At 44.9% G+C, this 23,949-nt stretch overlaps 1 protein-coding gene across 13 annotated transcripts in view; it reads left to right on the forward strand.

Moving 5' to 3' along the window:
• RGS6 (regulator of G protein signaling 6) overlaps window positions 1–23,949 on the forward strand; it is a 595,059-nt gene that overhangs the window by 514,377 nt on the left and 56,733 nt on the right. For all 13 annotated transcript variants that reach the window (XR_010663895.1, XM_065940384.1, XM_065940393.1 and 10 more), the window contains 2 exons: window positions 7,405–7,515; window positions 19,494–19,619. Coding sequence is in view for 12 of the 13 variants with exons in the window: in XM_065940384.1 (XP_065796456.1) it covers window positions 7,405–7,515; window positions 19,494–19,619 (237 nt within the window). In the remaining variant the exon portion in view is untranslated. The remainder of the gene's footprint in view (window positions 1–7,404; window positions 7,516–19,493; window positions 19,620–23,949) is intronic.

Raw genomic sequence — 23,949 nt, forward strand, 5'->3', positions numbered from 1 at the left:
CCTTGTTTGCCTGGGGACAGAAGGGTTGCAAGCAAGAGAGCCAAAACATGCAGAGCTCCTTGAGGCTTGAAACTGGCATTCTGACACCTCTGCTGCATTTTATTAACAAAAGCAAGTCACAGGCCCAGATCAGATTCAAGGACTGGGGAAATAGACTCCATTTTTAAAACAGATCTGCCACACCAGAAAATCAAATAATCAAGTTCTTTAGTCTCCATCCAAAAGCAAGAGGAAAAGAGTCTTCACAAAGTGCGCTGTTCTTAATAACAGGCAGTGAGCCTTGGGGCATATGTATTTCATTGTAGACTCTGCTCCGAGGCCCTTTTGGTCATTTACCTGTGTTTCCTCAATAGGTGAAATTGCCAAATAGATGAGGTCTTGCTCTTCTTTGCAAGAGTGCTCAAGGGGATCCACTTTTTAGTCAGCCCAGCTTTATAGCACTAGGCAAACCGACTTTGAGAACGCAAAAATCTATACATTTTAGTTCCAAATTGTCTGGAAAGTCTCTATATTTTACTATGTTTCTCTACCTTTAGTGGTACTGAGCTCTGGCCAGTCACTGCCCAGATCATGCCAAGCTGTCCCACATGGAGAAATAGTGTTGCGTGATTTTTTATCTGCTCCTGCATTTAGCTTATCCTTACCTGATCCTTGGGAGCCATGTGTGCATCATAACCAACTGCTGAATTTATTTTTTACCATCACCTTGCCTTCCCATGTCCGAGATCACTGCTGCCCCCTGAAATTATAGCTGGTTCCTCCTCTGTTTCCTGACCCCTCTGTGATCATGAAATGTAATTCATGAAATGAGATAATGAGCAAGGGACTGCAGACCCTAAGGTCAATTAAAAACCTGCTAGGGTGATAGAAGTCTGTGAGCTTAATGTCTAATGATACTTTCAGGGAGGAAAAAAAAGGGGGCTGAAGAGGTCATTACAACATTGCTTTTATGTGGTTCCAGATACTGCAGAGTCCTTGCTTCTCTCTCCCAGATCATGTTAGGTGATAGAAAAGAAAACACCAGAGGTTACGCTGTAGACAGGGTGCCTGTATTCGGACCAAGACCTGGAAAGGCCGTGATAGCTGACCTGGTATATGCTCTTCTGTCTAAGGGGCCACATTCACCTCCACGGCCCTTCCCTCAACCCGAGTTTCTCTGTTGCATATCTTTTCTCTGGGTGGCCCATAATTAAGGAATTCCTTCTTTATATTGTCTTTCCTCCCTGTTTTCTCCAATGTGAAGAAAGAGAGATGAATGAATTAATAAGAAGCAACCTTTTCTCTTCTGTGTCTGCGGTGCTGCTCTGCTTTTCATTCCCTTCCCTTTCAGATCCTCTTCCTGCCTGATCCTGCTTCGTGCATCACCATTTAGAAAGTACATGTACCAAAGGGGATGCAAACTCACTCTCCTGTTCACCCTTCTCACATTCCGTCTCCAGCTTTCCTTCCCACCAGAGGCCCTGATTTCCTTAGGAACGTGGCAGCACATTTGTGTTGTATTTCTAAAGTCAGAATGCTGGTCACTCTCCCAGAATGCTTTGTATCCCATGCCCTTGCTCCCCTTGAGTAATCACTTCCCACAGCTGCAAGCCAGCCCTCACTGCCCATTTTCCCCGGAGCCTGACAGCATCTCTCATTCTTCCCCCTCATATACTATGTACTGATGCCATGTATATACCTCATTCTTGGGATGCTGTGTAGGGAAAAAAAACAGTCCTCCTTTCCCTGTGTTTTTCCTTTACTCTCACACCACCATGGGCTTCCCTGGTGGCTCAGATGTTAAAGAGTCTGCCTACAGTGCAGGAGACCTGAGTTCATTCCATGAGTCGCGCACATCCCCTGGAGAAGGGAATGGCAATCCACTCCGGTATTCTTGCCTGGAGAATTCCATGGACAGAGGAGCCTGGTGGGCTATAGTCCATGGGGTCACAAAGATTCAGACATGACTGAGTAAAGGAGATAAGTCCTGGGTGTTCATTGGAAGGACTGATGCTGAAGCTGAAACTTCAATACTTTGGCCACCTCATGCGAAGAGTTGACTCGTTGGAAAAGACCCTGATGCTGGGAGGGTTTGGGAGCAGGAGGAGAAGGGGACGACAGAGGATGAGATGGCTGGATGGCATCACCGACTCTATGAACATGAGTTTGAGTGAACTCCGGGAGTTGGTGATGGACAGGGAGGCCTGGCGTGCTGCGATTCACGGGGTCGAAAAGAGTCGGACACGACTGAGCGACTGAACTGAACTGAACTGAGTGACTAACACTTTCACTTTCTTATGCCACCATACTCACCGCTCTGTTGACACTAGATACGTGGGGATGTTTCCCCCACACCAGGCGATTCTCTGACACCAGCTAGGTGTCCTACAATTTAACTCTATCTGACACTCTACCTGGAGATAGTGCCAGAGTTCAGTTGGTAAAGAATCGCCTGCAATGCAGGAGAACCCGTTTCGATTCCTGGGTTGGAAAGAGCCCCTGAAGAAGGGATGGGCTACTCAGTCCAGTATTCTTGGGCTTCCCTGGTGGCTTAGCTGGTAAAGAATCCACCTGCAATGTGGGAGACCGGGGTTCGATCCCTGGGTTGGGAAGACCCCCTGGAGTAGGGAAAGGCTACCCACTGCAGTATTCTGGCCTGGAGAATTCCATGGACTGTAGAGTCCAAGGGGTCACAAAAGTCAGACACGACTGAGAGACTTTCACTCACCCCACTTCAGATGCCAGTCATAATGGGCTTAGGTTCCCCACAACTGCTGTCTGACTTGGCTGTAAACCGGTTCCCGTGACCCCTCTCTTGGGTTTGGTTAATTTACAGAGTGTCTCACAGAACTCAGGGGAACACTTTCACTTACCAGCTTATTAAAGGATACAGGTGAACAGCTGAACAAAGAGGTATGTAGGGGAAGGTCAGGCAGGGTCCCGAGCCCAGGAGCTCCTGTCCCGGTGGGGTTGGAGTGCATCACCCTCTCTGTCTGGATGTGTTCACCTCAGGAAGCATGAGATTGGCCCGGGTGGCAAAGGGAGGCCTCCCCGTGGAGCTGTCACAGCACCTCTTGATCCTGCTGTCAGAGTGCTCCCTTAGAGCTCCCGTGCCTGTCCATTCTCATCTGAGATGCTGGACAGCTTGTATGGATGAAGCCTCGCCCACCCCAAATGTACCACCAGCAAGAGATTTACAGGACAGTGGACGTGCGCTGCCTGTGGTGGTTGCAAGCATCTATCTTATAGTTGTGGGGTAATTGGAGGACTCTTGAAATGCTTTCCTATTTTCTTATCAAAAGGTCCTGAGGGCTCATCAAGGTCATTATTCGGTAATATATGGTGAACTTGCCTTATAGCCTGCCAGGCTCCTCTCTCCACGGAATTCGCGAGGCAAGAATACTGGAGTGGGTTGCCATTCCCTTCTCCAGGGGATTTTCCTGACCTAGGGATCAAATCCAGGTCCCCCTCATCACAGGCAGATTCTTTACCATCTGAACCACCAGGGAATCCCCAAACTCAACAAAGATCAGTTCAATGGCTCACCGAAGAACTAGAGACCAAAGCTTTTCAATTCGGTCCACTGCTCCTCCCACCCCGTGGGGTTACAGTCCATGCATGAGACTGTGTGTTTAAAACTAAAAGTATCACAGGCTCCTCCATCTTCGTTTGATGAATAAAACATCCTGAGCCTCTCAGAACATTGAAGAACGGGATGTGGTTCTTCTCAAACTTTAACGTGCATTTCGTTCACCTGGTGATCTTATTACCAATGCAGATTCTGACTCAGTAGGTCTGGGTGGGGCCTGAGCTTCTGCATTTCTTACAAGCTCCCAGGTGATGCCTGTGCTGTGCTTCATGGACCACATTTTGAGTAGCAATGAGATGGAGCTGCCAACGAATTTCTTCACATTCTCAGAAGTAAGCTACTTGGCCGCGCCTGCTCTTTGCAATTCAGTAGCAGAAATTTTGACTCTGAATCTGCCATTACAGGGGACGCTGGTGACACTCAAGATGGCAATGCTTATGGGAAAGTTTTAATGTGGATCGATAACCATAAAAAGATTTATACCTGCTGGTCCAATAATCCCACTTATGGATATTAATTCTAAATAAATAACCTAAAAGACGGAAAAACTTATGTGAACAGTGGTGTTTTATTATAAACAGAACTATGTATAATAAATAAAGAAAAAGTCTATGTCTAGTATAAAGAAAATGATTACATTAATTATAATAAATTCATTTAAGATACTAATAATATTGTGGACAAATATTTGTCTTCTCTCTCTCCCCGAAAGTAACATGTCAGTAAAGGAATAAAAAGAGTATAAACTCACAAGCTCAACAAATGAATGAATGATTTCCACATATTTTTCCAAGATCACAAATGTATGGAATTAAGGAGCATGACCACAGGCTTCTGTCTCTGTTTGTAATATTGTGTTTCTTTTTATTGGGTGGTGAGTTCAAGGGTGATGTTCTTATAATTTTATGCCAGAAATGTTTCAAAATTTAATAAAAAAGAAATTGAATGGGGACAGAATGAAGAACATTATGACCTCCTTGTTAGGAGTGGGAGAATTATAACAAAACCAGTTTGCCCAACAAAATCTGGCTTTAGTTCTTGAAGGCACCCAAGACTGGGAGGCAAGGAGGCATGGGGGTAACCCTAGAGGAATAGGTAGTCAGTCTCCGGAGCTTTTGGATCCATGATTCCAAGCCCACAAAGAGACCCTCTCTCCCCACTAATGACAAACACAGGAGGTGGGCACTTTATTCTCTGGGGAAATTGAGTCCCATTAGCTCAGAACTCAGACACATCACATCATAAAGGGCAAGGGGAAAGCAAGAGCATTACTGAGTGAGTTGCATACGAGCTGTGAGACCCCTGACCCCTCCCATGCCCTGCTGTCAGGAGCCAGATGTAGATGCCCACAGGCAAGAGACTGCTAACTAACTAACACACAGGCCGAATCCGTTCCACTCCACTCCCTGTGTTTGCAAATAAAGTTTTATTGGGACACAGTCACACACATTTATTCACAAATTATCTGTGGCTGCTTTTGTGTCATAATAGAAGAGCCAAGTAGTTGCAACAGACACCATCTGGCCTGCCAAGCCTGAAATATTTACTATTTCCGTCTTGCAGAACAAGTTTGTCTACCACTACTTTGGGTTTCTCTGGTGGCTCAGAGGTAAAGAATCTGCCTGCCTGTGCAGGAGACTCAGGTTTGATCCCTGGGTTGCGAAGATGCCTTGGAATAGGAAATGGCAACCTGCTCCAATACTCTTGCCTGAAAAATTCCATGGGCAGAGGAGCCTAGTGGGCTAAAGTCTGAAAGTGAAAGTGAAGTCACTCAGTCGTGTCCGACTCTTTGTGACCCCGTGGACTGTAGCCCACCAGGCTCCTCCATCCATGGGATTCTCCAGGCAAGAATACTGGAGTGGGTTGCCATTTCCTTCTCCAGGGGAATCTTCCCAAACCAGGGATCGAACCCAAGTCTCCTGCATTGCAAGCAAATGCTTTAACCTCTGTGCCACTGGGGAAGCCCCTAGACATGACTGAATGACTGAGCACACAATATCCCCAGAAACCTAAGAAGATATTTCATTCATAAAACAAGAACTAGATACTATGATAAATAAGAATGAACTCTGGAAATGTAAGAAAGTGACAGTCAATAATGGAAAAAATAAAGAAAATTTCAGAAGAACCATTAGACAAGAGGACAAGAGAACAAAAAACAGAAAATTTAGGAATATTGGATTATCAATTCCAGCATTTAATTTAAAAGAATTATAAAAAGAGAAAACCAAGGAGATGAAGGTTATGAAATTACCAAAGACATATCATGAGATTTCTGGGAAATATATCTCCGTGTATATATATATTCTACCTATTGATTGCCCATTGTGCACAGTGAATAAAAACTACCAGCAAGGGTCATGGGGAAATTTGAAAGCACTATAACAATAAAGAGATGACTCTAAGCTTCCAGAGAGAAAAGAAACCAAACAAAAGAACAAAAGTTAAAATGGATTCAGACTTCTCAATAGTACCATAGCAAACTGGATATCCAGAAGGAAAAAAAAAAATAGAGCAATGCCTTCAAAATTCTGAGAGAAAACGACTTTTAACCCAGGGTTCTATGTCCAGCACTGTGAGCGAAGTATAAAGCATTTTTACACCTGCAAAGACTCAAAATATTTAGCTCTTATGCATCCTTTCTAGGGAAACTACTAAAGGATCTGCTTCAGCACAATCAGGGAGTAAAACCAACAGGCCAATATGGAATCCAGGAAGCCAGGGCTCCAACAGAAGTGAAGGAAGGCCTGAGATGATGGTTTTGCATCAAGCCTATAGAACAGACGGTTCAGACTAGAGCAAGGGGACTCAAGACTTTGGGGAGAGGGCCTCCAGGAGACAGAGCGATAGAACTGATTGATTATCTGATGTGCTTAAAATGTGGGAAAGTATTGCTAGGTGTTTTTACAGATTTGTTAGAACACTTAAAAAATGTAATACACTACTGAGCCCAGCAGCAAACAATTATTATATAGTTTAATAACATGAACCCTGACTACTGATAATAACAAAAGTGTTATATTGGGAGCATCATGGGAGGAAATGGTGGAGGGAGTTGGGGGTCTGGTGAGTAGAAAGTTAATCTTTGTTTAAAATTAACAATCAAAAGCAGCTATGAAAACATATAATTTAGGAATATCCAGGTAAATGCTAAAAATAAATAAATAAATAAAGACAGAAAGTGCCTCTGTGAGAAGGAATAGGAGAAAAAACATTGCTATTGCTTTTTGTCCAGGAAATTGTTTAGCGCTACTTTCTCATTTTAACTATGTGAAATTTTTAAAAAATGAAATTTTATTTTAAAAGATTATGACTTTTTAAATTATAACTATAAAAACAGTTACTTTTTGAAAAAAAAAATGCTTTAGATAGGTTAACTCCTTTTGGTCTGCCAGGATTTTAAAGGCTTTAATGTAAAGAAATCTTCCAGCTGGGAATGCTGGGCTGGCAGCCTTGAAAAACTGTAGCATCCTTTGTGTGCCCCAGATGCCCTGAGATCTGCAGTCCCCGTAGGAGGGTGATACACAGGCAGGTTCGGACCAGTGTATCAGTAAAGCTAGTGTAACCAGGGAGGGATGCACCAAGATTCAAGGAGTTAGGGTGAAAAAGATATAAAATGTATGTGTATACTATGACTGCAATAATGCAGAAACATTATGTCCATCATGGGGAGAGAACAAGGACAAATGAAAACAGTTTGAGTTGTCAAAAGTGGGAGTGGAGGTAATTTTTTTCCCTTTAACTTGGAATTATATGAAGACTGATATGATGTTTGTGTTAAACAGAATACCTGTTGTTATAGGAAATTGGTGGTATTCTCTGCTTTCCTCCTGCAGCTTAATTGCTTACACGGAACAGTATGTGGAATATGACCCCTTGATCACACCAGCTGAGCCGTCCAATCCCTGGATCAGTGATGATATCGCTTTATGGGACATAGAGATGAGGTAAAAAAAAAAAAAAGAAAAGAAAATGTTTTAATGTTTGGAAGTGGGGGGAAGGCACAATGCATGAGATCATGAGGTTATTATTATACCCTATCTTAATTTGACACTTTTTATCAATAGAACAGAAACTCCTCATGTAACCACCCAAATATTTTCTTCCCATGGTTTCTACCTCTTTATAGCTTTGTATGTGAGTCCTTCATGGCTTCCCTCTGACCTCTTTCTGATTGCATGGATCTTATAATAACTGGGACAGTCCATCACAGTTGCTAGTTCTGACTGCTGGGGGAGCAAGAATCCGTGGATCACTTGCTTTTCATACATTAGCAACAACCATAACAGCTAGCATTTACTCTGTACTTGGCCTCTACTAAATATCTTCCAATGAGTCACCACAACAGGTAGACATTATTATTCTCACAATTGAACAGATGGAAAACAGAAGTTAATGGACTTGCTTGAGGTCACACAGCAAGAAGGTGGTAGAATTAGGATTAGAACCCAGGCAGAGGGCCCCAGAGCTGTGGTCTTCATCTCTCTGCTCTTCTGGAGTAGCAGGCACAATGGTTCCATTCAGAAGTTCCTTATGGACGAGAGAAAAGTGAAAATGTTAGTTGCTCAGTCTGACTGTTTGTGACCCCATGGACTGTAGCCCTCCAGGCTCCTCTGTCCATGGAATTCTTCAGGCAAGAATACTGGAGTGGGTTGCCATGTCCTTCTCCAGGGGATCTTCCCGCCTGCAGGGATCGATCCTAGGCTCCTGCACTGCAGGAGGATTCTTTACTGTCTGAGACACCAGGGAAGCCCATACAGATGAGAGAAGCTAGCATGTTTACTCAATAGCTGAAGAACTAAAGCCCGGGGGGTCTTTGGCCATGTTGGAGATTACAGCAGGAGCCCAGTATGTTGTGCCTTTGCACCCGCTGTCCCCTGGCTAGACGGTTCTTTATTTTGTTCTTAATTTCTTTGTATCTCTCTCATTCACTTCCACCCTTGTCTTTTTTTCTGACTTCTTTTCTTACAATGGAAATGTAAAAAGGAATAGAAGTCATAGATGCTCATTATAAAGTTCAGACTATTCGTGTGCATGCGTGTGTGCTTCAGTCGTGTCTGACTCTTTGGAACCCCATGGAGTGTAACCCACCAGGCTCCTCTGTCCATGGGATGCTCCAGGCAAGAATACTGGAGTGGGTTGCCATGTCCTCCTCCAGGGGATCTTCCCGACCCAGGGATCGAACCTGCATCTCATCCCTCCTGCATTAGCAGCTGGGTTCTTTACCACTAGCACCCCCTGGGAAGCCCTTCAAACTGTTTAAACGTATATAAGAAAGAAAACTCTCTCTTGCTCCACCCCAATCTCACTCTCCAGAAAGAGCCTTTGTTGATAGTTTAACGCCGTGGTTCCCAGACTGCACCCAAGCGCTCTGGGCTGCTGCAGGGGACTCAGAGGATTCCCAGGAGACGTTCTAAATCGTTAAGGGAAACACTGATATTCGACCTCTGTCAGATGCTGTATAAACGACTGGCTTAAGGTAGATCCCTCTTTTCAACACTAGATCACATTATATTCCTTTCAGTGATGCCATATCTTTGCAAATCCAGGTGTTCAGGGCAGTTGCTGTGATAAAAAGCAATTACTGGGCAAAAATCAACACGGAATAGGAAATGAAGGGTTGAGAAGATGTGCAGCGCTCCACAGCACGTGTGTGCTCATGTAGGAATGAAGTAAACATACTATATTTTCTTCCAATTTATATGTATTTCAAATAACTTTGAAACAGCCCGGGTATTATCAATCCCTTTCATCTTTGCAAATCTGATAGATTAAAGTAAACTTCTCATTTTACTTATATTTTTTGTTAAAATACTTGAGAGTCTATTCTTACAATTACTACATACTCATTTTCTTTGGTGACTTGCATGTTTCTATGTTCTTTGCCATTTTTCTAGTGATGTGTTTTGCCTTGGATGTTGGGATAGAAAGCAGTCACATTTATTCAGATCACATAGTTAACATTTTTCCCAGCTGTTTATGTTTTCTGAACCTAATTTTTCTTCTTGTTTCTTTTTCTCTTCCTTGAGTTTTTCTTTATTAGTCGAGTTTTATGTTAGCTTTGTTACCCTAGTTCTGGTCTAGTCATGTGTGTGTGTATGTTAAGTCACGTCAGTTGTGTCCGACTCTTTGCAACCCTATGAACTGTGGTCTGCCAGGCTCCTCTGTCCATGGAATTTCCCAGGCAAGAATACTGGAGTGGGTTGCCATTTCCTCCTCCAATGGATCTTCCTGACCCAGGGACTAAACCCCTGTCTCTTTTGTCTCCTGCATTAGTAGGTGGGTTCTTTACCACTAGCGCCACCTGGGAAGCCCATGTAAGAAAGGAAACTTCTTAATTATTTCTGTCATGCCCTTGATAGTCCCTTTGATCTGATCCAAGAACTTAAATCTTCCTTTAACTTTCTTTAACTTGCTTCTCTTCTCTCTCTCTCTCCCTTTCCTTTATTGCTACTCTTTTCTCCATTCTACTCTCTCTTTTCAGGAAATCCTTTTGTAGGAATTCTGGTCATCTGGGGTTTAGTAGCACTATCTCTTGTCTTTTCTCTATTAAAAATTCCATCTCTTAGTCTTTTTATTCTATATTCAAGGATAGAATCTCTTGAGTTACTCTTCAGAGTCACCAGTCTCACCAGTGTTGGGAGGGGTAGTTGACACTTGTGCTTTTAATTTCCAAGAATTTATAATATTATTGGACTGCTTTTTCTTCACAGCCTGCTCCGTTCTAGTGATGTTTATCCTCTTGAATTGCCCTGAGGATGGAATTCAGATTTTTCTCATATCTCCCCTCTATTTCTGCCACTTAGTTTATTTTATAGGGCATCACTGATCAGAGAATCATTGTTTCTGTTCATTGTTTCATTACCCCAATCACTGTTCAGAGCAGATCAGTCCTTTCAGACAATTTGGGGTACTACTGGTTTTCATAAATGAAGGTCTTGGCTTTCAGCTTTCACTATATATTAGAACCACCTGGAGAACTTATTTTAAAAATTATCAGTGCCTAGTTCCCCTCTCCAGGTCACTTAAGTAATAATTTCCGGCAGTGGTGCACTGTTTGTTTTTTTAATTTTATGCTAGTGTACAGGCCTGATCTGAAAGCCCAACCTTTCCTTAGCCTGACGTTCCTACAGCCAGGTGACCCACTCTGCTTCAGGCCCTGATGGGGTTTAAGTTATTCAGTTTGCTGTCCACGGCGCACCCCAAGAAGGCCACTCTTCTCCCATCTCTTGAGGGATCTTAGGGGAACACGAAGAGATCTGCAGAAACCAGTGAGAAGTAGGAGGAAACCTCAGCATTTTTAGAAGTCTCCCTGCCTTGCTGAGATGTTTTCTATCCATATTAACTCTACCTCACCTAGGTTACACAGGCACCACCCTCTGGCTTTACTTCCCATGTGAGAAGCTGGCCAGAAAATGTCCCCCTTTTATTTAGAGACCCTCTCGGCCCAGGGAACCCATGTCTCATATTTCTGAGTTTCTCCCCTATGTCCCCCCATTCAGTACCTACCAACTGCCTCTACTTCCAGTCTAGCTGCTCAGGGCTTGGGATTTTCCCAGGCTTCTGCTGGCAACACCCAGTTTACCTTATTCCCAGATGGCCCCACTGGAAGCCTAGGTGGCCCATGATCAGTTTTGTCACCAGTCCACCTGCTTCATAAGTTCCCAAAGTTTCTCAACATTTATCCTCTGCTGGTAGGGAATTTATTTGCCTCTTACACTCTATGTTTTATTTTGTTTTTAATATTTCACTGAACTCCAGATTCTTATCTGTTCCCTCTCCCTGGACCACTCTCACAGACCCTCACATGGCTGGCTTCCCTTTTCATTCAAGCCTCACTCAGCATTGGTGTCTTTTTCTCAGAAAGGTCTTCGGCAACCACTCACTCTGTAGTGGCCACCCCACATCCATCCAGTCTTTCTAGATCACATCCTCCCCCTGGACCTCTTTCTAAATAAGACTTACAGTTATCTTAGCATCTAGTCCTAGCATCTGAGTCCACTTACTCAGAAAGTATAGGTTGGATGGAGGGTGAATGGAGAAGTGACCATTTTGTTGGCAATGCTGTTGGCATCTGGGAAAGGAAGAGAGGTTAAGTGTGTGAATTTAATTCACCTTGATGACATTGGGATTTCCTCTTTCTTTCTTGAAAGTCAACAACAACAAAAAAAGGCAAAAAGCATGATAGTTTGGGAAGATGGTGGCCACCTGGCTTGTTGGTTTCTTCAAACGTATCAGCACTTTGTCCCCAAGGGACTCACTGCCCCTAAAACTAGGTTCTGCCTCTGTTTTTACAGCTAAGGCTTCCACTGTAATCATAATATCTGACCTAACACCTACAGTGTTCTGTTCATCTTCAAGCTAGTTACGCAGATACAAGAGAGAACGAAGAGAGGCTATGAGGCCCTCTTTCTCCTCCCAGCAGGACATTCCCACCCAGTCAGACGCTGGCAGTGATTGGGAACCTGCCTCTGATGATATGGAGTCAGGAATCAGCGCCAACATGCTTTTTCAGTCTAGAGATCAAACAGCCTTTGTGCATGAAACAAAGGCTGAAGGTGACCAGTAAAATAATCAAAGGTCATCTTTTTCTCAGTTTCAGTTTCATTTAGTTTAACTAATAAATAGTATTGAGACCTACTATCTTCTAAGTAAGAAAGTCTCTCCAGATACCCACGTAGCGAGGTGAATAATGTGCTGTCTTACCTCCCGGCTCTAGGATTCCTCCTTGTTGGCAAAGGACATTAATGTCACTTGGGGCACAGAGTCAGGCCCTAAGGGCAGGCGTGTTGGCAGAGACCCAACAAGTGGAGAGGTTGTGCCCCATAAGAAAACGAGATGAATGTACTTTTTGTCCCCAAGAGGGGAGACCTCAGGGCAGTGAAAAGTGAGGGTGGAGAGAGGAGCAGAGAGACAAGAGAGCGCAAGCCTCCATTCAGAGCCATGAAAACCCCTAGTGCTGAGGTGTCCGAGGACTTTTCAATGTGGGAATACTGAATATGTGATTTCAAATTGTCTGCTGCTGGATGGTGCAATGTGTACCCCCTTCTCAAGACCCTCCAACTTCAGTAAAGGATTCTACCCTCTCAAACACTTCATGTGAAGTTGGTTTTTGGTGAAGAAGGGTGAAGCAGTGTGGAAGAGTCGAGGCAGCATGGGAGATAGCAGGGGTTGCTTGGGACTTCATGTTCATCCGAAGCGGGCTGTGATTTCTCCTGGGCGTGAGTAAATGGGTACAGACTCTTTACAACGCTCAGGGCAGAGGACATCACAGATAATGTCTGGATTCTACAGAGATGAACATACTGTCTCGGCCATGGAGGGTTTATAGACAAACCAGCTGAAGACAACCATGGGCATTAATAGAATAATTGGCAGGATGATGCAAGATGTAGCATAGACAGTAAGAAATTGTGCTTTAATCCTCTCTCCTTCTCAGACAAACTGTTAGATCTAGAAATCCAAGAATGAGAAAGGGAATGTTCAGAGGGCAATACAAGACTGCCTTTTTAAAGGATATACATGAAGTCTACTCAGTGAAAATTCTGAGAAGTCAAATTTAGATAAGAAAATAGTGATTGTCAGGGCTCATCACTGAGGAAGAATCAGCCCCAAATTGCCAGATCTCAGCTGGAGAGATCTCAGCGCTGTCATCTTAGGGCTTCCCTGGTGGCTCAGCTGGTAAAGAATCCGCCTGCACTGCAGGAGACCCCAGTTTGATTCCTGGGTCGGGAAGATCCACTGGAGAAGAAATAGGCTACTCACTCCAGTATTCTTGGGCTTCCCTTGTAGTTCAACTGGTAAAGAATCAGCCTGCAATGTGGGAGACCTGGGTTTGATCCCTGAGTTGGGAAGATCCCCTGGAGAAGGGAAAGGCTACACCAGTATTCTGGCCTGGAGAATTCCATGGACTGTATAGTCCATGGAGTCGCAAGAGTCGGACACGACTGAGTGACTTTCACTTCACTTCACTTCACTTCACTTCACTTCACTGTCATCTGAATACCACCAGGAAAGTGTCCCCAGGAAGATGCCATCAGCCAGATAGTGGCTCTAACAAGAACCTGGCATTGCCTGCAGGCTTAGGGTTCATGATTTGCCCTCACCACATGATATAGGCCTGACTTTCTCTGCTGGGCAATAGGCATATGAGTAAAAAGTTACAAGGAACCCAGCTCATCCTACTTGGTCAAAGGCATCCACTCCTAACCAGCCTGATCTGCTGCTAGGCAGAAATGGTCTGTGAGCTGCTCAGCAAGTTTGATAAAAATGTACATCCATGATATTAGTCAATCTCCCTCCCTATGGTAGTCAGTCCCCATTTATGGCCCCATCAGTGCTTTTTTCATTGTATGCAGGGATTGCTCCCTCCATGAAAAGGGGACACCTCCCTCCCTTTTCATCCGGGCTGACCTTGATGCCTTATTTAACCAACAGAGTATGGTGGGAGTAACATTCTGAGAACAGGTCATGAAACAGCTCTTGATCATTTGAGACATTTACTCCTAAGACATTCTTTTTTAAAACGTTTTGGCTATGAGAAACCTAAGCAATTAGGGAGATCATGGAGGTTGACAGCCTTGGCTGAGCTTCTGGCCAAAACCAGCATCATCTGCCATGTGATGAGCCATCTCGAATGTCCAATCCAGTCCACCCTTCAGATGACATCACCCCTAGCTGCCATCCATCTACAACTCTTGAGAGACCCCAAGTGAGAACCTTCCATCTGAGCCCAGTCAACCCATGGGATGTTGAGAGAGAAGAATAAATTGTTGTTTTAAGCCACTGAGTTTGAAGATGGTTTGTTACACAGTAACAAACAATAGGACCACTCCTTGTTGAAGTATTAGGACCCTCAGGTTTTCTTGGAGCATTAAGTAATATTGTGATTGTTCCTTCAATAACCTTGGTCTTGAGATGGACTCATTGGTTATTTACTCTTTAAGGAATAATCCCTCATTTCATAATTTTTCCAGTAACTCAAAACCTTTTGAAGATAGCTGGATGTTTTTATAGATAGATGCTTATTCTGAATCTGTCTTTATTGTTCTCGATTTGGGCAAACAGCTAGAATGAAAGACAGACTCCCTGGGAGAGCCACCTGTCTTGGCTGTGTTAATTTTGGCTGCCTCCTGTTGGAGGCAGGAATGGGTGAGAAGCAATGGGCATGGAAGAGAAATTAGAGTAGGAAAAAGGCATCCAGCTAGCAATTAGAAATATAAGGACACAAATGTCAATATAAGGACACGTCATCCACATTACTGTACACATTTTCTTACTGATTTCCCTTTAGTGCTAAACACTTCCTGTGTGAAAAGCACTATGATAAATACAAAGATGTGGTCTCTGACCTCAAAGAGCTCACAAGATAGCTGCAAAGACAATGACATAAACTCTTTAAAAGTCAAGTGATGGTACAAAACCATAATTAGAGATGTGTCATGAGAAAGCCTTTCTATACAATGGATGAAAATAGAGGGGCTGTGAGTTCCATGGATTATCTGAGTGAGACCAAGGGAAAGTTATTATACCAGTCACCTGGGGATGAATGTCCAGAGACAACTTTTCAGAATTATTTTATAACCACAGAGACCATTCCATGGTAGCAACATGTTCACATCTGATCTTGAACCTTCAAAGGGATGATGCTTGGGAATAACCAAGAGGTACAAGAAAGACATGTATAGAAATGTTGTATCCAAGAAGCATTTAATAGAATAGACCCCAATGACCAGATGATTAGAAGAAAAGGAGCAGATGTAGGATGTCCAGTCACAGAAATAGGATTGTGAATAATGAATAATTGAAGGAACCCAGATGAGGTTGAATAGTGTCACCTAAAAATTCAAGTCCTTCCCAGAATCTCAGAATGTGACTTTGTTTGGAAACAAGACCATTAAAGATGCGATTAGTTAAGATGAGGTCATCCTGGGATTGAGTAAACTCTTAATCCAATATGTTGCTGTTGTTGTTTAGTGGCTAAGAGTTGTGTCCAACTCTTTTTCAACCCCATGGACTGTAGATCGCCAGGCTCCTCTGTCCATGGGATTCCCCAGGCAAGAATATTGGAGTGAGTTGCTGTTTTCTGCTACAGGGGATCTTCCCAACCCAGGGATTGAACCCACGTTGACTGCATTGGCAGGCGGGTTCTTAACCACTGAGCCACCAGGGAAGTCCAATCCAATATGACTGATAAGGAGAGAAAACAGAAACACTGGCGCATACAGAGTAAATGCCATGTGAAAAACCAGATACAGAGACAGAATACCATGTGATGACAGAGGCAGAGACTGGAGTAGTGCATGAGGAGGCCATGGATGCCAAGGATTTCTGGCAGCATCAGAAGCTGAGGAAGACATGGAACAGGTTTTCCTCTAGAGCCTTCAGAGAGAGTGTGGCCCAGTTAACTCCTTGACTTCAGATTTATAGCCTCCAGAGCTGTGAGAGAATAAATTTCTATTTTAAGCCTTCCAGTTTGTTGGTATGTTGGCCAACTAGGAAACCACCACACCAGGGTAGCCTATCTCTCCAAAACCCCTTGTTTCTGCTGAAGGCTGGGTTTGCAGCATTCTGTATGTCCAAACATCTGTCCTAGGCCTCTGATTCTGCATCTAGTGATACCCCTGGCTCTCTGGCTTACTCCCAAAATGGCCCTTATCCTCCACCACCCTTCCCCTGCCACCACCAAGGAACCTGGTGGGATGAATGCGGACTCACTGCTGGCAAACCAGAAAGTGGTGACACTGGTGGTGGACGTGTGTCCATAACCAGTCACTTCAAAGACTGAGCAGCTTTCCACACCTGGCTGTCTGGACACAGCCACTGATTGGGGTACAGCTGTCATCAACACCATCCCCGAAGAGCCCTGCAACCTTGGTGGCCATCCCAGGTCACAGCATGACCCTGGCAGAAGCAGATGCGTTCCTGCAGCTCAGTGGGGCTTCCATTTACTGCTCCCCTAGACCCCAGGGTGGGGATAGTAACAGCGCTTTTTGTCCTCTGGAAAGCTGTTGAGTTTGATTCTGTGGCTTGAGTTTGAGAGAATCTAGGATCTGTCTTCTTGGCTCATTACAGAAAGCCCAGCCTGGAACTTTGGGAATAGATCTTTCTTGAAATTCCTCATTGTTGGTGGCTCAAATGGTAAAGAATCTGCCTGCAATGTGGGAGACCTGGGTTTGATCCCTGGGTTGGGAAGATCCTCTAGAGGAGGGCATGGTAACCCACTCCAGTCTTCTTGCCTGAGAAATTCCATGGAAGACATCATAAAGATGTTTGTGTCTATTTTTAAAAAGAAGGGAAATATGTGGATGTCATCGCGGTACGCTGTGCTAAGTGCAGGGGTCATAGCTTAGCGCTTGCAGATAAGATGCACCTTCTTCACATCATTTGCTGAGGCTACAGTGTGGTGGTTCTGAACCCTGTGGGCAAGAGCCTTTGAATGTGGCTAGCATTCATTCCACACCAGCATGCTTTCTGTTTCCACCTTCCGTCCTTGGCAACAGAGCTTCATGGGGAGAATATGTTTAGACTTGGGGAGTGAAGAGATGGCTACTGTTGAGCTCCTGCAAAAAGCCTGAAAATGAATGCAGTATTTTCTCCACCAGTTTTTGAAGTTTTCTTGTTTCAAGCCAAGTGACAATGAACCTGTTCTGTGCTATGCTTAGTCGCTCAGTTGTGCCCGACTCTTTGCAACCCCATGGACGATAGCCCGCCGGATTCCTCTGTCCATGGGGATTCCCCAGGCAAGAATACTGGAGTGGGTTGCCATGCCCTCCATGACAAGGAAGCCACATATTGCATTATTTGGCTCTCCAGAGATATACCTCCACCACCCTAGAATTTAACATTATGCTTTTGACTTTTGTTGAAAGTATTTAGTTCACAGACACATGCTGTTATCTCCCACTCAAGTGGTGGACCAGCAGTGGAATCTTAGCCCCACCTCAGACACATAGAATTGGAATTCCCAGCTTAACAAGATCCCTGAGTGATTTAAGTGCACATTAAACTCTGAAAAGTTTGCATGTTATGAAAAAACCCAAATGAACTTTTTGGCAATCCGATAGCTGTATGTAAAAGTTTCCTGCACTTTTTTTTTTAAATAAAGGTATCAGAAATATCATTCATTGTGTTTCAGTGCTCCTTATGTAAAGACTTATGAGACAATTCCTCTTATAATTCAATACTGGAGCAAAAGTAGTCTTTTGACTGACAAACTTACATATTACCTCTTTCAAATGTTGAGAGTGGTATAATCCATTCAAATCTCACTTTGTCTTGGCTCCAAGGAAGCTCTAAAATTTTTTTTTGTTCACTGGCAGTAGTTCCCCTAGCCTAGGTTTTCTGGTATAATAACCATCCCCTACTAAGACTTATCATCATTTGTTTTTATTACTATTCTTTCCTATATTTGGGTTTCCCTGGTGGCTCAGTGGTAAAGAACCCACCTACCAATACAGGAGACATGGGTTCGATCTCTGGGTTGGGAAGATCCCCTGAAGGAGGCAATGGCAACCCACTCTAGTATGCTTGCCTGAGAAATCCCATGGACAGTGGAACCTAGTAAGCTACAGTCCATGGGGTCACAAAAGAGTTGAATATGATGTAGCAACTAAACAACAACACCCAAGATTTACCATCACTGCTTCTTATTATTATACTTGCCTACATTTAAGGGTTTGGGGATTTTGTTATTGTTTTGGTTTTGTAATTGTGTGTTCTGGCAAACCTCTGATTCTTTTTGGACCTAAATTAAACGTCAATAAATCAATGGATATCAAAAAAGGGCGGGGGGAATAAATATTGCTAGACCAATGTGTCGTAGAGTTTAATGTGCACTTAAATCACCCAGGGATCTTGCTAAGCTGTGGATTTCAATTCCACAGGCCTGAGATGGGTCCTGAGATTACGCTGCTGGTCCATAGACTACCACTTGAGTGAGAGATAGCAGTATATAGCTCATGAACTAGAAACCTATTGCTGCTTGGAGAAGTCAGAGGAGTAAATACAGCAAAGGAACTGTAAATGGAAAGACAGAAGTGGAAGGAAATATTTTCATCTTCTAACACCAAATGAATAAGAACAACTCTCTGTCCCCCCTCCCTACACTTTGGTTTGGAGAGAGTCCCATGGATGTGAGACAGCATAGCAGAGCTGAGAGCTGTGTTCTGGAACCACTCTGTCTGGACTTGAGCCTCAACTCCATCCCCTCCTAGTGCGTCTTTGGGTAAATTGTCACCAGGCCTGAGTTTCCCTATCTGCAAAATGGGGACAGTGTTAGTACATTTTTCAGAGTAGTTTCGATGACTCAGTGAGTTAACAGGTGTGAAGGCTGGGAACGATGCCTAGACCTTTGTAGACACTGTGCAGGTGATGGTTAAATCAATGAATGGATGCAACACTCTGCTTCTAAGCACCTGTATTAGGTTTATCCAGGATGAGTTGACATAGTTCTGATCAGTTGAACATCACTTGGTTCTAAACTGGACTCTGTTTTTCCCCTGGGAGTTGAGGAAGGGGCAGGAGGTGGGGGCAGCATCTTTGATGAAAGATCAGATTCACAAAGCATCCTCAGTTTTTAAGTGGAAAAAAAAAAATGATGGAGTCAAGAGTTGGACCTATGACTGAGAGGAGTGGCCCAGGGAAGCCAAATCAGAGGAGTTTTTATATGTCCTGTTAGCAGCACTTGGCAAGCATCCCCTCAATGTGGCCCCTTTCAAACACCTTCGTTAAAGAGACTTTTTACCCTTGGCTAGTGTTGGTGTACAAAAGTCTGCATTCGGGATTTATGCAGGCTTGATGGAATCTGTCACTTAAATGAGACATTTCCCTTTGGCCTGTGACAGCTAAATAAATTTGAGTTGTTGAAGAAACTGTGCCACAGGTTTCTGCCTGGTATTGACCACCTTTGTTCCCTCTCCCAAAGCAAAGAGCCCAGCCAGCAGCGAGTGAAGAGATGGGGCTTCTCTTTCGATGAGATCTTGAAGGACCAGGTGGGGCGGGACCAGTTTCTACGATTCCTGGAGTCGGAATTCAGTTCAGAAAACCTCAGGTACATCTCTCCAAGGTTTGAGTTGTGTGCAGAGAGTATATGAAGCAATTTGCATCATCAGTTTCTCTCACCACCTCCCTTTCTCAGTCAAATGTTATTGCTCAAATTCCAATTCCAATTAATGTGGCCAAGGTTAAAGAACAAACTTTATGTTCAAGCTTTATTATCACTGGATGAGCACCCACCAACACCACAATTTTGGTTCTTTAAATCCAGATGACATGTGTTCAAGCTATTGGAAATGTGTCTTCAATAATAAGTCAATGGTCGAATGGATTTAATGACACCATCCTTTCACTAAAACCATAAAGCCATGGAATTCCATGGCAGAAAGGGAGCTCAGAGACCTTCCCCTTTAAAACTTTCCAGTCTCTGGGGTCCTGAATACTTGACAGGCTCACCAGAAGAAAGAGGGGTCAGTGGGTTCACTTCAGAATTTCAAAAAGTCACAGTAAATACTGTTCAAGAACTGGAGACATACCTATAAAAGCTAATTAAAATATACTTTTCCTTTTGGGGGAAATTCTAGCAACTCCATGTAGTGGTTACTCTGGTCACTTGACGCCAATGAAAACATTGATTGTTCTTTTGGTCTATGAGTAATCAAGACGGGGGAAATGTACTAATGTGTTGATAGTTACTGTTTAGTAGGAAAAAAAAAACTTTCAAAACATGGCGTTCATTGTAAGAGAAAGGAAAGGGAGCTTGTAAAAAGGGGTAGGGATCATGGTCATGCAAAAGTGAGTAACCGGGATTTATTCAGGCTTTCATTGTATTAGATGTAGAGACAGAGACATACAGATAATGTGACTTATCTAAGACCCTGACTCATCTTAGCCAAGTGATGGCTTCCCAGTGGGTGAGATGGAAATCTCAGTGTTTTCTTGGCATCAGGCTCTCTTTTACATACAAGGTTAATTCCCATCTTCCAATGGCATTTTTCCAAAGAGTGACTTTATTAATTTCTTTTTTACTCTAAAAAGATCATATGCTGTGAACAAAAGACTGTGTGCTCTAGTGTTAACGTGCAAAATCCATGTTATATATTTGGAGTTGGAGAGCATGTCAGTCCCGTACATCAATCAAATGATATTTATCACACACCTATGCTGTCTCCAGCCCCCAAGAATCTGCTGAGAGGATGTAAGGAAGATAAGATGCATGATCTTTGCCTGCAGCAACCTTGTCAGCCCTTGAGGAAAACACACAAGAAATCCTTACATCATTAAATGAATATAAATGAGTGTAAACTCTGAGAACCATTTTGGTAATGTTTTCAAAACATCCTACCAGAGGAGACACATCATAAGCTGGGCTTTGAAGAGCGTACAAGATACTCATGTAGCGAAGAAGGAGGGTCAGTTGAAAGACCCTGAGAGCGGAGCTGTGGGGGCGGGGGGTGACCCTCCCATACCAGGCAGTCCTGGGAGGATGGGGAGATGCTGGTTAACTGGAATAGCGAGGCCGTTCCAGGCAGCCGTGTACCTACTGTAAACCAGATAAGGCTGGATATCTGATTGCGGGTTATGACCCAGAAGAGCTCTTTTCTTGTGCTTTATTCTACTCTTTGCTTCAATTCCTAATTGAGTATCTGTAATAGAAGGCTTGACTCTAGACCTCTTTATCAGGATGGTGCTCAGACCAGCCTCCTAGGCTGCTGCCTGCAGGTGTCCTTGGGGGGTGGGGGGAACCACCCCCTCTGTGGCCAGCATGCTGTGCCCAGACAGACTCTGCATGACTAGTCCAGCCTCAAACCCCGCCCTCAGCTTGGTCCCCATGAGCCAGCCCTGGGGGTTCTCCCTATGTTCCCTGCTCATCCCTGTCCACGGGTCCCCAAGATGGAGTGGTGTGTGATTTGTGGTTTAGTCACAAAGTCATGTGACTTTGGGCAACCCCATGGACTGTAGCCAGGCTCCTCTGTCCATGGAATTCTCCAGGCAAGAATACTGGAGTGGGTTGCCATTTCCTTCTCCAGGGGATCTTCCCCACTCAGGGACTGAACCTGGGTCTCCTGTATTGCAGGTGGATTCTTTACCAACTGAGCTATTCCAAAAGCCCATTAGAGACTCCCTTAACCTGGCTATTTCTCAGCCACCTGCACCATTGTGGAGATTTGGAAGGATGACCACAGCATCCTGGTCCTTGTGAGGGGCCCCGGGGCGGGAACACTGACTGTTTCAGCACTGCCTTGCCCAGTCTGAGTGTAGCCAGGGCCATGCAATCTGCATGCATTTCAGGCCAGGGGCGCACGGAGGAGGGTATCACTGGCAGGTGTCAGCGCTTCCTCCTGCCTTACCACCTGTACTCTGCCAGCGCCTCGCTCCAGGAGGGCTGCAGTCAGTCCTGGGTGAGAGTGCATGTGAGCGGGTGTGAGCATGCAGTAACTAATCTCCACCCCCAGCGTGAATGCATAAATCCAGACTTAAAGAGGGTCCCTTCTGATCCATGATAGGAGAGCGGATAGAGGAAATAGAGCAGCCTGAGATGAAAAAGTATAGCCCAAGAGCTTCTAAAATCTTCTCTGCAAGCCCAAATTCTACTTGTATGATATTCAGCATAATTGGATATATGGGGGAAGCTTTGGTTTTAAATCACACAACTTTAGGACTCTTGGGTCACCCAGAACCAGGTCCTTTCCTCGCCCTTCATTTGCGGTCATTCCTGTGGCCACAGATACCAGCTTGGCGTCTGCTGTGACCTGGGTCCTGAGGGTGCAGAGTTGAATGCAGCTCACCCCTCACCCAGGGCATCCTCAGGGGGCCCTGTGGCTGCACCTCCCCTGTGATCCCTGTGAAGGGTGGACGCCAGGGCCATGCCTTCTGGCACAGCTCAAGGACAATGCCCATCTTTAGTGCTGGCCACGCTGGCATGGTCCTTCCTTCCCCAGACTGGTCAAGCCCAGGCCTCTGGTCTTGGAGCAGGGCCGGGAAAGAGAGAGACTGACCGGGACTCAACTGGATCCACTGCAAAGGTTTTTCCACGTCTGCCTCCCCGAGCTCCTTTGCATCTCTCCAGTGAAAAGGATACTTGGAGCGTGACATTTTTGCATGACACCTAGAGAAATCTTGCCAGCTCACCAGCCAAGTGGTTCAGTCTCTGCCTGAGATTGAATACAGAGCAGAAGAGCCCCCAAAGAGACATAGGTGTTGTTCTCACCACAGCAAAAGGTCACTCTGGATCCTTTAAGGAAAGATGTCTGTGATCATACAAGTTGATGCCTTCTTTCATCATTTTTGGGGGGGCTGAGCCTGTGAGATGAGGGAGAGGCAACACCTCCAAGGACGGGAGGCCATGTGGCCAGGGCATTTGTGGCAGACAGCAAGGCTCGTGGTTGTAGGCTGTTTGCAGCACCCTGGGCTGAGCCCAGGGCTCCATTTGGATAGGGTGGGCAGCGGGAGACAGCTGTTTGCTCAGAGCCTCTAGAATGCATGCAAGTTGGGGCTTCTTGGTTCTGAAGCAGAGGGCCCCAGGGAGTGGTCTAGCTCGGTCTCTCTCTTTTCTCTGTGGTCGGCCTTGGTCCCTCTTTTCTCTCTGTGTTTTCCTAGAAGGGTGACAGGAACCCCTTACCCCTTGCCACCTTTGCCCCCTCACTTGCACACAAATCTTTTTTTTTTTTTTTTGGTTGTGCCAAGAGGCATGCAGGATCTTAGTTCATGCAGGATCTTAGTTCCCAGACCAGGGGTCGAACCCACGGCCCCTGCCTTGGAAGTGCAGGGTCTCAACCACCGGATCACCAGGGAAGTCCTACCACCTGCACAAGTCTTCATCCTCCCTGACTTGACCACCACTGCCGCTCGGCAGGGCACGAGTTAAAAATCAAAACCCGCAGCAGAGAGCGTCCCCCGTACATTTTTTATGAGCTGTACCGTCTCCTGAGAGAACGTGGTTGTTCTTCTAACCTGCAGATTGATTATCCTGGTTCCACACAGTGTCAGCTGAAGGGAGAAGCAATTAAAGAGAGCGCAGGAGTGTTAGCAGTTTGTCTTGGAGTGCTCCAGCCTCCCAGTTGCCCCGAGTCCTAGGAAGACCCCAGGAGGTGGGCCAGGCCCCGTGGGCTTCCCCAAGAACCCAACACACGGTTCATGGGAAGCGAGGTGCTCACACGGCACTCGGACAACCTGTGGCATTTCGGCCACTGCCCCGTGAAGCATCACTCAGCTCGGGTGGTGCTGCTGGTGGTGAGACTCCAGCCCAAGCAGAGACTCAGTCAAGTGACAACAGTTGTTCCTGAGTCTCTGTTGACCAGCAGAGGGCATAGAAACCCTTCGTTCTGCGTGGAATTGGATTTTCCCTGGGAACAAACGAAAAGCTGGGTTTTTCTAACACATGA

Source organism: Muntiacus reevesi, chromosome 7 (genome assembly GCF_963930625.1).
Source record: "Muntiacus reevesi chromosome 7, mMunRee1.1, whole genome shotgun sequence".
NCBI classification, from domain to species: Eukaryota; Metazoa; Chordata; class Mammalia; order Artiodactyla; family Cervidae; genus Muntiacus; species Muntiacus reevesi.